The 15,172-nt window shown below is 39.2% G+C and overlaps 1 protein-coding gene across 32 annotated transcripts in view; it reads right to left on the reverse strand.

Moving 5' to 3' along the window:
• Positions 1-15,172, reverse strand: part of ITSN2 (intersectin 2) — a 124,440-nt gene that overhangs the window by 39,536 nt on the left and 69,732 nt on the right. For all 32 annotated transcript variants that reach the window (XM_060411905.1, XM_060411913.1, XM_060411896.1 and 29 more), the window contains 7 exons: positions 14,339-14,475; positions 11,192-11,328; positions 10,088-10,185; positions 6,261-6,427; positions 5,823-5,967; positions 1,998-2,203; positions 8-72 (listed from right to left, as the gene is read on the reverse strand). In XM_060411905.1, coding sequence (XP_060267888.1) covers positions 8-72; positions 1,998-2,203; positions 5,823-5,967; positions 6,261-6,427; positions 10,088-10,185; positions 11,192-11,328; positions 14,339-14,475 — 955 coding nt within the window. The remainder of the gene's footprint in view (positions 1-7; positions 73-1,997; positions 2,204-5,822; positions 5,968-6,260; positions 6,428-10,087; positions 10,186-11,191; positions 11,329-14,338; positions 14,476-15,172) is intronic.

Consider the following 15,172-nt stretch of genomic DNA (forward strand, 5'->3'; position numbering starts at 1 on the left):
AGCTCACCTTCTCCCACTGTACAGGCTGCAGAGGTAGGTTTCTTGTTTACAGATGCATACAAAGCTTCTGGTCTGCCAAATAAACACACAAAACAGATAAAAAACAATAATAATACAATAAAAAAGGTATCATCACGTAAATGAAAAAGAAAGATGGTTTGATGGAAGACAGCAGGTTTTTAGCAGTGTGCTCTTTTAAGGGCTAAAATTAACTGAAATATTGTCTCAGTACAGAAGCTAGAAATACGCTCACACACAAAATCTTAGTGGATTATAAACTGCCTACTTACAAACTACTAAATTTTTTAAATCTATTTAAGTAATTTCAATATGATTTATAAATAGTTCTTCAAATGTGAGCTATTTTGCTTTTCTAAATCTAAAAGACATTAGGCACTGGTAAATGGGCAGTTATTTGGTGAAGCACATATGGGGCTGGATTTGGTTAGAAAAAAATAAGGGCAATTATAAATTTTACTGCTTGTTTAGAGCACAGTACATTTAAAAATATATACAAACAACAGCGCTTTATTTTTACATATGGGAACATATATAGCTTTTATTTTCAATTTAACCCAGGAAACTAAGAAATCTAGAAAACTGAGGCAGTAAGAACTAGACATCTGTAGACATGTCAGGGGTCCCCAATTATGTGACTAAACTGTGTAGTGAAGCAGTTTTCAGGTTAAAAGTGGACTCTTACTACAACTCATGGGCACACCAAACGGACTGCCTGGCTGAATTCTCCATTACTGCAGGTCTTCAAGTGCGTGCCTTATGTTAGAAAGGATCAGTAATCGAATGAAAAGTTAGAAGAAATGTCTTTTTAAGCATTTAAACTTAACCTGTTTGTGTTTATGTGTTCCTTCTCTATAAAACGTTATGGAGTTTAAATAAGATAATTACCATAAAGGGTCTAGCATAGTGCCAGCACACATATCAGCTATTACTGTTGCTACTGCTATCACACACTCTAGAATTCCATATCAGGTTGAAAAGTAAATGTCTTCTGACATTTGAACTAAAAATTAATGTACAGAACCTTAGCACTGAAAGAATTTTTAAAGATTTTTTAGTTATTTTCATTCAATCAATGAAAAAACTCGAGACCAAGAAGGCTTACCCCATACAGTCTAGCAAAAATAGTAGAATCAGAACTCAAAGATCTTAATTTCCAATGACCCCATTCCTTTTCAATAAACCATTCTGCTTTTCTTTTTAGACCAACTTCCACATAAAACACAAGTGATAATTTCCCACAGCTACATTAGAGTACTTGGTTCTTGGTAGTAAAGATGTCTGATGACCTGACTCCCCTGAGACTGGGAAATAAAGACAAGAGACCACACCTGGTTTTTTTTTTTTTTGTTCATGCAAAAGAAAGTGTGTTCTTTCATTAGCTCCTCTCTTCACTAAGCAAGTATGATTGAGCAGCTACTAGGCATTAAGATCACACTAGGGATCAAAAATCTAAAAAGCAAACAAAAAAGACATGAATCCCACCTCCTGGAGCTTATGACCTAATAAGGAATATAGGTAAGAAGGGAAATAGCTACAACACAGTGTGTCATGAGCACCAAGAAAGGTGACCTGCAAGGAACTATGGAGATCCAGAGATGGGAGAGGCAGAGGCGAGGCCCTCAGTAAAGATTTATCTAAATATTGACAGTTTACAGTAAACAACAAGGGAGAAAGCTCCAAAGGAAATGAAAAATAACTTCTCTAACTGACCTGCTGGTACAAAGAAAGCAAACGATCTAAAATTTTAAGCACTTCGAAAACTTTAGGAATCTGAAATAACTAGAATAAAAGATATTCTAAAACTGGTACAGATACCTTAGTTGTGATTTTGTTTCACTCTAGGAATCACCATTCTGATATTCACACTTAAGTTTAAACTTCTAATTTTCCTGCACAGCCAGTTGGACCGTGGCTGACTCATCAGTGAAACTGGCAACATCCACATCTCATGGAAACACACAAAACTAAGTGCTTACTCTTCCCGCTTAACTTCACTCCCAGGGATGATTTTGACGTAAGATTTCGGAAACCATCCTCTTCCTCCGTGAACCTCCCCAAACCACCAATTTTCTTGCTGCTCCAAAACAGTAATGATATCATGTTTTGAGAAGTTCAAGTGGTTTTCCTTCTTTGCTGTCCAAGAACAAAGGGCCTGTGCTTTCAGGTTTTCCACAACCTGTCCCTGTGAAGACAAAACCACAAAATCAAAAACACACAGAAAACAACGACAACTGTGATTTCTGTTTCCCAGGATATAACATACTTACTGCTCTAACAGCAGACTGGTTTGGTATGGCGGTGAGTTATTATCAATGATGACTTAAGATAATCTTAATCTACTAACTGATTTAAAATTATATACGACAGACGACCATCTGAATAAAGACCCAACACTTACCATTCAAGGAGACCCCGTGGCATTAAGCACCATGGGTACTCACATAACAAATGAAAAGGGAAACCCTTTCTTTCCTCACTTCCAAGTCTCCGCACTGCAGAGGGTCCAGTTTATTCCACTAGGAATGGAGATGCAGCTGTGCTTGACCTTCCTCCACTTTTGTTTTCTTCTCGTAACTTCTTCATATTCTGATTTCTCCTTTCTTTTCTTCTCTCAGAGGAAGGAGTGTTTCTGTTTTGTTGATAAGGCTAACCCCTCTACCTGGGCTCTAAACTTTCTACCAGTCCCTCCCATCTTCTAAAAACATTTTGTAACATTGTGAATTCTCTCGTTTGAATCTTTAATTTCTTTACTTCACTACTTAATTCTACCTCTAACGTTTTAAAGAAACAGAAATCTTGCACTTGCTTTCCAATTTCACCCCTCAGTCCATTCTAATTTAGGTTCTGCAACCGTTGTAATACTGAACTTCTTGACAAGGTCATTGATAACTTCAGAGCCAAAAGCTTCTTCAAACCCTTACTTTCCCTGATCTCTGATTGGTGGTGACATCACTGAAATCCAGTTACCTGAAGCTCACTGTCTGGTGACTGACGGCTCCTCTTTGGTCCAGCCTCTTTCTCTTCCTGTTTCACATGATTTCTCTTAAAATCTTATTTACGCCTGATGCTGCTGCTGCTGCTGCTCCTGCTGCTAAGTCGCTTCAGTTGTGTCCAGCTCTGTGCGACCCCATAGACGGCAGCCCACTAGGCTCCCCCGTCCCTGGGATTCTCCAGGCAAGAACACTGGAGTGGGTTGCCATTTCCTTCTCCAATGCATGAAAGTGAAAAGTGAAAGTGAAGTCGCTCAGTCATGTCCGACCCTCAGCAACCCCATGGACTGCAGCCTTCCAGGCTGCTCCGTCCATGGGATTTTCCAGGCAGGACTTCTCAAATCTGTATCTTTTCAAATGTATATACTTTTGTTTACTTATTTCTGGCTGGGCAGGGTCTTCGCTGCTGCTCAGGCTCTTCTCTCGTTGCAGGGAGTGGGGGCCGCTCTCTAGCTGTGGCGCTCAGGCTTCTTGCTGCAGTGGCTTCTCCTGATGCGGAGCACAGGTTCCAGGGTGTGCAGGTTCAGAAGGTGAAGCTTGTGGGCTTGAGAGCACAGGCTCAGTAGTTGCGGTGCACAGGCTTAGTTGCTCTGTGGCATGTGGGATCTTCCTGGATCAGGGATCAAACTCATGTCTCCTGCATTAGCAGGTGTATTCTTTACCACTGAGCTACCAGGGAAGCCCTCAAATCTATATTTTAACTGTAACTTTATCTTTTGACCTCTAGACTTGTAAATCAAGCTGCCTGCTGGGCCTGGCCCTCATGCTTAGGTATACAAATACCTAAGTGATACATCTGAAATGTAATCACTTTTAGAACTCACCAAACCCATTCCTCCTACACTGCACAATGATACCACCATCCTCTCAGTCACTTGAGCTAAAGACCCTGAAGAGGTATCTTAAACTGCAACTTCTTCCTCATTCCTCCTGTTCAATGGATTGCCGAATTTGGGTTGACTGATACTTTTTTAAGTCCCTCCCCTCTTCTGTGTATTTTCGCTACTGTGACACTGGTTCACAGCATCACCTGTTACTACTGTAATATCCACCCTTTGGTGGTCTCCTCCCTTTGCTTCCTTCTACCGATCTGGCCTCTATATGACTGCCAGAGTTCTCTCTCTAAAATACACAACTTAACTCTCCTTTTGAAAACCTTCACGGGCTTTCCACTGGTAGCTCAGATGGCAAAGAATCCACCTGCAATGAGGGAGACCTAGGTTCGATCACTGGGTTGGGAAGATCTCCTGGAGCAGGGAACGGCTGCCCACTCCAGTATTCTGGCCTGGAGAATTCCATGGACAGAGGAGCCTGGCAAGCTACAGACCATGGCGTTGCAAACAGTCAGACACGACTGAGCAACGTTCACATGGACTTTTCACTGCCAGCTGCTTAGCATGGCATTAAATGCTTCACAAATAAATCTCAACCTCTCTCTCCAACTACATTTTAACCCTTTCTTTATGAATCTGGTAATCTAGCCACACTATAAACAATACTTGTTTCCTATGAACTCCTGTGTTAACATGCCTCAGTGACTTTCCCCAAATTGTTCATTCATAGGAGTAACTTTCCTTCTCTGTTAAAAGCTTGCTCATTTTTGAGGGTTCTACTGAAATGCCTTAACTATTGTGAAGCCTGCTCTGATTCCCACTGGTTGAACTGAAATATTCTCTCTGCTGTATACCCTTTAGGATTTCATAAAATATCTTTATTACAACACTTCTCATACAGTTATTTATTTGTGTCTTCATTAGCTGATGACTTACTAATGACAGAATTTTCTTTCATTAAATTTCTAGCACAGAATAAATGCCTAGGACCTATGGTCACACAATAAACATTTTTTGAGTAAGGTGAAATCTGCAGGACTCTATTCTGATAAAGTCTGCAATTTCTTTTTAATAATGTTAACGTAACAATGGGCTTCCCTCATAGCTCAGTCTGTAAAGAATCTGCCTGCAATGCAGGAGACCTGGGTTCCATTCCTGGGTCAGGAAGACTCCCTGGAGAAGGAAATGGCAACCCACTCTAGTATTCTTGCCTGGAGAATCCCATGGACAGAGGAGCCTGGCAGGCGTCCATGGGGTTGCAAGAGTCTGACATGACTTCGCGAGCAATGTAAATGCTTGCATCTTGGTTACATCTAAACCAGAGGCTAAATACACATACAATACAGTTCTCACACAATGACTTAATTAAGGAAAATTACAAACAAACAAAAATCTCCCCAAGCCCACAGCTCTTCTTATAATAATTACAAATTAAGAATATCATCAAATTTGTAAGATGATATTTTGAGTTTAGAAACCTTAGCTGGTAGGAACTTGTTACTAAGAGAATAAATTGTTGCTACTGCTGCTAAGTCGCTTCAGTCGTGTCGGACTCTGTGCGACCCCATAGACGGCAGCCCACCAGGCTCCCCTGTCCCTGGGATTCTCCAAGCAAGAACACTGGAGTGGGTTGCCATTTCCTTCTCCAATGCATGAAAGTGAAAAGTGAAAGTGAAGTCGCTCAGTCATGTCCGACTCTTAGCGACCTCATGGACTGCAGACTACCAGGGTCCTCCACCCATGGGATTTTCCAGGCAAGAGTAGTGGAGTGGGATGCCATTGCCTTCTCCATAAATTGTTGAGAAACCCCTAATAATTTCTTCAACTTTGTATCACACATGAACGTTTAAGGACCGAAACGAAATGCTACAAATGGTAAATGAATCAATGAAGCCTTTGTGCAAAAATCTTCATTCTATTTTATATGAAGCAGGAGCAATGTTAAAGCATAAAACACACAAAAATGAAATATACAAACCTGTCCATGAATCGGTGATACAGACACAGGGGACACAGTGCGAGTAAAAGCTGATTTTTTCTGCCATGATGTGTTAACACTTAGGTTTGAAAAAGATACATTTTGATAATCAGTCACAGATGCTGGTTGGTTTGAAGAAAGTGATCTATAAATATAACAATATGATGTAAGTATACTTAATTATTTAGAATCTAATGAAGTACTACCAATTTATCTACTCATATATATAATATACATAGTGCTTAAACACAAATTAATTTAAAAAAATGACCTATGTTTTTATTTACTAAACTTCAGTATTAAATTTGGAATAAAAGGTACTCTGACAGAGTCCAGTACAGATTACAATATGATTAAATATCAGGTTGACACAAATACATATTAGGGATTCAAACATGTGCAGCGACATATAAATTCCATTATTAGCTAAAAACTTACTCAGAAGTTGAGGTAGCAGATACTGTAGGAGGAAGTAAGGCCTTCTTAGGAGACACAGATTTTTCACTTGATGTCACTTTTTCTACATAATTGCATGGAAACCAGCCAAAATTTCCTTGAAAACCACCATAAAGCCAACCAGGTTCTCCTACAGTTTTTTCGTCAACCTATGGCAAAAAAAAGAAGAATTAGCAGTGGTTGGAAAGCCACATATCTGCAAAGAGAAGAGATGCAGAACACTGTCCAGCAGCCTAATTTTCAGAATCAAGTCCATCTAACTACATGGTTAAAGCATTTTCTACAATAGGTTACTACCTCTAACAATTGACAAGGTGCCCTTTTAAACTTAAATTTTTAATTTTATCCAAGTTAATACACAAAAATAGTTCACAAAGACCAGTAGAATCTCCATGAAGGCAAGAACAACAAACCCCAGGAATTATATATCTGATTTAAATATTTGGTCTCAAGGTGAGGAATTACTGAAATGTATGAGTACTGGTGTTCAAATACTAACTTTCTCTTTTTCTTACAAACTTTTAAAAGCATAATCTCTTTAATATTGTTTCCTATTATTTTCTGCCTTATGAAAAAGAAACTGCTGACTCATTTATTCTTCAGAGTTAGGCCAGATTTGCTTTGTAAGCAGTCAACTTTAATCAATTTTATACTTGTCATTTATGATTATAATTAATTTCTAGTTGGCAATTTACATAGAGACCTAAGATAGGAAATTGTACATAATTCTCACAGGCCTAGAGAAACTATTACTTCAAAAACAGCATTAACAGACAAGACTAGAAACATAGGTTGTGATGAAAAATGTTGCCAGGGTACAGAGGAATTTCTAATTTATTTCACTTTCTCTCAAACCTCCTCTGCCACTTTCTCGCATTAAGTTGATTAAATCTTGCCTCCTATCTTAACAACAATACAGAAGCCCTCAGATCTGACTTCACCTCTACTTCAGCAATAATTATGATCCCATCCACTCTTTCATCCAGCCCTCCAACCACAAAGGAAAATGTACCCAGTCCTTCCACCCCTCCCTCTTCCTGGGCCCTCCACATTGTCAAGAATCTTTCTCGTCTCCATCCGCTGGTCAGAACAGAGAGGTCTGACAGGGAGGCCTGAGGTGCCTTCCTGAGCGTTTGTGCTCTATGTGTCGATCTCAATGGTGGCTTCAATGATTTACGTTGTTGTCGTTTTACTTATGAAGTAGTGACTCTTTTGTGACCCCATGGACTGCAGCCTGCCAGGCTCCTCTGTCCATGGGATTTCCTAGGCAAGAATACTGGAGTGGGTGGCCATTTCCTCCTCCAGGGGGATCTTCCTGACCCAGGGAATGAACTCATATCTCCTGCACTGGCAGGTGGATCCTTTTACCACGAGCCACCTGGGAAGCCCCTTCAAAGATTTACATATGTGTAAAAATTATTAGAGCTATTCACTGATGGCTGTGCACTTTACTAAATGTAAATTATAGCTTAATTGGAAAAAAATTCTCCCTCTATTAGTAATTTACTCTTTCTGGTATCATTAACCCTTTTTCTCTGCAGACCCTTTCTATCATTAGACTTGCTCAAGCTTCTGCCAAGTTAAAAAAACAAGAAAACAGAACAACTTCCCTCAATCCACATTTGTCATTATTTTCCACCTTCACTTCCTTCTCCCCTTCAGAAGCCAAGCTCCTTCAAGATTTTCATATATTCACTGTCTCCTCCTTCCTCCCCTCCAACTGTTCAACTCACAGAAATCTGGCTTCTTCCTCCACTATTCCACTCAACTAACACTCTTCTCAAGGTTAACAGTAACTGTCCAGTTGCTGATACAATGGTTATTTCTCCTGAAGCACTGTCTTGTTTTACCTGTGGACCCCTCTTCTCAGACTTCCCTGACTCTACACTCTGTTTCGTTTCCTCCTCTAGTCATTCTTCCCCGGCTCCCCTTCCTCTGACAATCCCTCGGTGCCCATGCTTCCCAGCGAGTGCACCCTCAGCCATCTTCCCCCTTCCCCATTATTCCCCCTTAGGGGAGCTCTGCCACGGTCACATCTTCAATGACCATCACAACACACTGATGACATCCAAACTGGCCCCCTCTGGCCTTTGCCAGAGATCGCTTGAGATACCTCTGGATACGCAACTGCTGCCTAGAAATCTGAAACTCATCGCAAACCGAACTCATTATAATTCCCCTTTAAATGTCCTCCTTCTAATCCTCCTCTCTTAGTGAATGAACACCATTATTAACTAAGTTGTCCAAATCAGGTGTGTGTATGCATGCTAAGCTGCTCCAGTCATGTCCAACTCTTTGCAACCCTATGGACTGTAGCCCACCTGGCTCCTCTGTCCATGGAGATTCTCCAGTGAGAATACTGGAGTGGGTTGCCATGCCCTCCTCCAGGGGATCTTTCTGACCCAGGGCTTGAACCTGCGTCTCTTGCATCTCTTGCATTGGCAGGCGGGTTCTTTACTGCTGGTGCTACCTGGGAAGCCTCCAAATTAGATATCTGACAGTAACTCATGACGTTCTTTACATTAGTAACTCATGACATTCTTTACATCAGTGATTCGGCAGAGAACATAAGCACTCGAGAAACTCCAGCTAACCTTACGTTCCTGCTGTCGCCACCACCAGACTGGCCCTCTGGCTGTGGGAGAGGTCTGCTCTAAAGTGGGCAGCCGTCCACACCCTTCTACTTCTTTGGGATGTCTATCTTTCTCAATAACTGTAAACTTATTCAGAGCAGAGACTGTGAATTGTTTACTATATCCCTAGCCTAGTATAACCTCCAACAAGAATTTGCTGAAACAAAAGACATAACCAAACCTTAAGTAGGCTCTTGGCCAGACATGCCCAGACAGGCTATATTTCTTCATTCTTGGACACCACCTCATCACCACCAACTAGACAGGGAGGAATGGCGGGGCCAGGAGACTGGGGACTCAAGCTGCCTATGTAATGGACCTCCCTCAGCTGAGGAGCAGCTACGCACGGCCACTGCGGCAATCCCACAGAAGCAGTGTGCAGCTGCGGAGGATACTGAGCATCTGAAGAGTCGGTTCTTGTAAACCCTAGTCCAAGTACCATTCAGCTTTTGCTACTCAACTGATAAAATACACCAAACTGGTGACAACGCAGATTAAAAAGAAAACAGACACTGGCTAGGTAATCTAGGTAATATAACCTTTATTTTCTAAGAGGAAAACTGAAGTCGGCACTAAAATCTAAGTTGCTATGCTTCTACAGCCTGTATTCTTCCTAATGTATCACAGCAGCTCAACCAATGCTATTCCCTGCATCTTCTCTTATTCATCCATTTTACACGTCACGTGATTATACAATAAAATCCTTTTCATTCTGCATCTAGTTAGAAGTTAGAACTACAGAACCTAACTCCTTCAACTCTTCCAATGGTTGTCAGAAAATAACTAGCTCTCCCAAATATCATTGGTAATTTATTAAAATAAAATCAGAGTCACTTTTTACAGCATAAAGCAGCATGGCCTAGTGAAAAGAACACTAGGTTTAGAAATGAAAAGACATGTACTCGCACTCCAAGCTGGCAGTGTGCCGCTGAGGATTACAGCTTGTGTAAGTCTTCCTTACCTGTAATGTCGTCTGCAGATCTGTAGTATGTCTTAAGAACAAAATGAGGTGACGCTGAAGATGTATTTTTAAAATGGTAAATTACTGTATAATTCTTTACTGTCTGAGCCACCAGGGAAGCCCCATAATAGTACACTCAATATTATTATTGAAAGTAATATAGTACAGTGCACTCAGTTTATTCATGAGAAAAAAGAAAAGACTTTGTTTCCAACCTGTATTATATCCCCAGAATTAAAACTCATTTCATCATGGTTCCTTGCTTCAAAGCGATACAATGCTCTGTAATTCACCAAAGTACCAGCTGGCTCACCTAAAGAGAAGATTATTATCATTATTTGCTTCTTTCATAGATACACATCTTTGCTATGACTCAATGAAGAGCTCAAAAAGAAAAAAAAAACAAACTGAGCATCAAACAGTACAATGAGAATCCATTTGATATAGGCTTGTTGGATTTAAGTATTTCTAACAGTCACAATCAATATAAAAAACAAACAAGGATATTTGTCTTAAGCAGGAGGCAGCAAAACAGAGAGACGACTGGCAGGATGTGTCACAGGCATGGATAAGGGAAGGTGAGGGCTGGGGACTGAGCTGTGCCAGGTGGAGGGAGGCTAAGCTGCAAGAGGCTTAACTTGATCTGTGGAGGTCAGACTATCACAGGGAAGACGAGCACAAAAGGGAGGTCACAAGTGAGGAAGTGAGTCAGTATAAACAGAGTTAATTACAGATTCATCAGTATGGTTCTAAAAACAAACACAGCAGAAGGGCTCACAAGCATACTAGACTTACTAAAGATATTTTACTTTGTTCATTTGTAGAATAAATGCTTAAACTTAAAAATTTTTAATACATTGTCATTAATAAGGATTCAAAAATATGTGTATCCAGAAAAAATACAATAATACTTAAGCTGTTAATATTTTACAAATACGCTGGGAAGGGGTACTAAAACAACGTATAACATCTGAGAAAATTACACTGTGCAAAGACTTAACAGTTTACTGTTACTTCATTAAAATAAACAGTTTAGTTACACTAGTGAAATAAAGTTTTAAATTATTTCAGTTATGAACACTGGGTCCAGGTTTATGCCTTGGTAGTGACGACTACTTTCTTTTCTTTGTGTCATTTTAAGATTTCTACCCTCAATCTGTTTAAGACTACATACTTCTCATCCAAGTTTAATTTAGAAGAAGAATTAGCATCCATTTAAATTTTCTTCTTCTTTTTGCCTCATTAGAATTTTTTTTCTTGTTGCTTCTGTTGCTCTGTTTCAGAAAAATCAAACCAATTGTTTTTATCCTTATCCTTACTTTGTTTCTCCTCAGCTTTCCGCTCCACTTCTTGAACTTTTTCCTGTGCTTTTTCTTCTTGGAGTCGTTTTTGTTTTTCTTCTTCCTCCTTTCTAAGATTTTCTTTCCATAAGTTTTCTTTTCCTTGTTTTGCTTTCCTTTATAAACAAGAAAAAGTTCGCATAATGTCCTAAATTTCTTTTATGCAAAATAAAAATATAATAGATCTTCTTCCTAACTGAAGAAAAATTAATATTTCTTATATAAATATAATTTTAAACATAATTACGTATTTATTACATACAGCAAAGACATGTCGGGGGGGAGTGGAGAAACCATGGGGAATCAGGGGTCAAGGAGAAAACCAATTAGTCAATCAATCAAGAGAGAAACTATGGACAAAGAGATGAGCTGAAGTGTATGACTGACAATTTCTCACACTCTCAGATTTCTTCCTGCCAGCCAATCTCCCAAATCCAAGGGGAAAAAAGTGGAAAAAAACAGAAATGGAACTAATCAGAAAACAAATATAACAACTGTATTTAAACTTCCTTCCCTTCTCTCTAGATTCTCCACCTGGACTGCTGTCAAACTCTTACTCTCACTATCCTAGCTAATCCCTGTTTTTGGGATTTAGTCATTGCTACGAAAACAGGAAATGCTTCTGGACAGACAGATTACTTCTTATATTATCAATTAAAAGTCTTTTTCATTTGTTAGATTTTGGTTAACAGATCATTTTTCCTTGAGAGGTCTACACTTCTGTACAAGTTTCCATGACATTTGATACAGCTGCAGCTTGGTTTCTAGCTAGTCAAGACGACCTGTGGTCATACAGAATTAATGCTCACCACAGTTCTTCCTGCACATACTTTTGATGATCTTACTGAAGGCAGAGCAGTCACCACCAAATTTAACACCTTCTTCAAGCCTCAGCATACTCTATCAGGGGCTGTGATGATTGTGACTGATGCATCCTGGGTTTTGGGGGACACTTATGCCCCACAAAGGTGAAAGTCTTGGCTTAATTCTGTATCTCTATCCTATAATTCCTGGAAGAATTTGGAAATCCTAGATATTTTAAAAACTGTAGACCCACTTAGTCATGAACCCTTTCTCCTCATCCCCCAAATATCTTACACCTCATACTCCTGGTTCATTATCACACAACTAGCTTCCACTCAACCCTCTGCAAACCCTCCTACACCCTCTAACACCTTGCAGAGTGCTTTCTCTAGCATTTTCTGTAACTGACATCTACCTCTCCTTTCAGAAGTATGCTTCTCTAGCAGTCTTGACTTAATTCCAACCAATATCCCTTTCCTAGTTCCTTGGTAATGTTCCCTGACAGTCTCTCATGTCTAGGATGACACAACCTACCTTCATTTAAACTGCCATAGTGTTATGAAAACCACTATCAGAGTACTTGCCATATGTTTATTGAGAAAAAGAAAAGATGTGAGAGTTAAGAGAATACAAAATTAAATTTTGGTAGTTTCTAAGTTTGTGGATGAGAAACTGGTCCAGGGCCAGAAGATGCTTCAAAAGTTGGATGACAGGCAAAGAGACCAGACCTACAATGGGAAAACCTGACTATTACCAATAGCTTTGGGTGAGAAGGCAACATAGCTGGGCAAGTGGCCAAGAAGTCAAGATATAGTACTAAGACCCAGCTCTGAACCAATCCTACATGTTCTGATTGCTTCCCTCTACTAAACTAGGATAATGTGTGAAGATGGTGAATAAAATGAAAATGTGTATTGCTAATATGGTCTACTGGGCTGAAAGGAACCATGAGCAATGATGGAGAGATATCAAGGTACTTGCCTGTGTCAACAAATCCTAGCACAGTGACTAGTGCTGCACCCATTGCACAGTTCCCTTGTGGCACACACTGCGGCACAAGCTAGGTGGCAGATATAAACCTCCTTAGTTTAAACTTCACTGCCTCTGCTGCTGCTGTCGCTTCAGTCGTGTCCGACTCTGCACGACCCCATAGTCCCCATGTGACTACCTTCCATGGGGACTATGCGACTACCTTCCATAGTCGCATAGTCCCCATGCGACTCTGTGCAGCCCACCAGGCTCCACCGTCCCTGGGATTCTCCAGGCAAGAGTACTGGAGTGGGCTGCCATTGCCTTCTCCGGTATCTCTTGCTAGGGAGTCACAAAAGTATGAGTCTTGGAGTAAAAAATGTTACAGCTATTTGCTTAGCTGTCTGAATTCCCTACTAGAATTATGAGGAATCTAGAGACAAGGAGTAACCCAGAGTTTACCTGCATCATAGTCAACAGTGACCACTAAATAAAAATGTGCTGAGGTGGTTATTCTGAAGTTAGTAAGAAAAGAGGCCTGCTATATGGTAATGTGTCTTTCTTGTCTTCCCAGTAGCTATTTTATGGACATTACTCTTCTACTCTTCTCCAGGGTAAAGAAATGCTGGTGTGTTGATATTTGTTAATTATAATTTCTGACACTAGAGAACTTAGGAGAAACATAGGAACATATCAGAAGTAGAATCTTACCGATAGAAAAAAAGTCATGTGAAGTCTCTAAGTGAACGGCTCTATGCTTCAGCTACACAACTGTCTCACTTTTTTTTTTTTGCTACAAATGTAGGCAGGTGATGCAGCCCAGATATATACAGAAAACTGTATCAACATGGTATTTCTGCACTCAATATTACACTCTATAAAATTAAGTATTTGGTTTTTATGATTTCTCAGGAAACAGTAATAGATTTACTATGGAGAGACAAAAATGAGTGCTTATTACCTGCTAAACATTATACTTGGCTCTTTAATCTTATTTAATTCTGAATTAGCTATGAGGTACGCATTACTGTTTCTATTTTTCAGATGGTAAAAACTGAGGTTCCAAAAGGTAAAGTGACTTAACCAAGGTCATTCAGATGGTAATTGGTAGATCAAGATAACCCAGGTTGAACTCCAAAGCCTGTAGTTTTCACTAAGGGGACATTTACCATTGGTTACTGTAAACTCAGTCCAGAAAAGAAGGACTAAACTTCTAAACTTTAGAATCTAATTAGCATCTTAGGATAATAACTTTATTCACCATATATTATTCATAGTCAAACTAAAGATATGGGCAACAATAATTAGAATTTTAGTAGCAATATAGTATAATAAATTTATCAATTACATTACCTTGTAGCCTCATCTTCTAGTTTCTTTTTCTGTATTAACTCTGATCTTTTTCTTTCAATTTCCCTCAGTTTGTCACGTTTGATCTTATAAAGCTGTTCAATGGCTAACTGCTGTGTATTGTAGCTTTCTCTCAGTTCCTAAGGAGAAAATAGAAAGTTAATATGGCATGGATTTAAATACTTTTGCCTTACATAAAAATGTGGCAACTGCATTTAAAGAAATCATAAAGCAAGTTAAACTAAAGTAAAAAAGATTAAAAGTCTTAAAAAAGATGATTTAAAAAAATCTTGAATACATTAAGTACTGAAGGTATATAGCCACTGAGGACAAATGTATGTTAAAATCAACTGCTTTTATACTAATTCATTCCTAAGGAACAAAAATCTTTTACAAGCCAAGTATTTGATTTGGTATTTCATTTTCAATAGAAAAGCAATCCATTAAAAATCCAGGGAAAACAGTTTGCTTGTTACAACATTTGAAGAGGAATTTTGTTCAGTCATAGTTTTGACATGTGTAGTTGAACCAAGTTACCCATAACTTTTATCCGGTCAGATATTGAACTAAACACAGAAGTAATTATTTAATAAACTATGCAATATATATTTAAATAATAACTAAAATAGAAAAGATAACGTCTACCTAAAACCATGACTAGAGTGGGTCAAAATAATGAAAAGTATTAAACAGGAATTAAATGTTTATTGAGCATCTAGTTCTGTGCAAAATGCTATAAAGATTCACAGGGGATCCAATCCAAGACCATCTGACTCCTGAGTCTATAGTCCTTGTCTTCAAAGAATTCAGCCTCCAAGTAGGGAAAAGCACCAAAAT

Source organism: Ovis aries, chromosome 3, assembly GCF_016772045.2.
Source record: "Ovis aries strain OAR_USU_Benz2616 breed Rambouillet chromosome 3, ARS-UI_Ramb_v3.0, whole genome shotgun sequence".
NCBI lineage: Eukaryota > Metazoa > Chordata > Mammalia > Artiodactyla > Bovidae > Ovis > Ovis aries.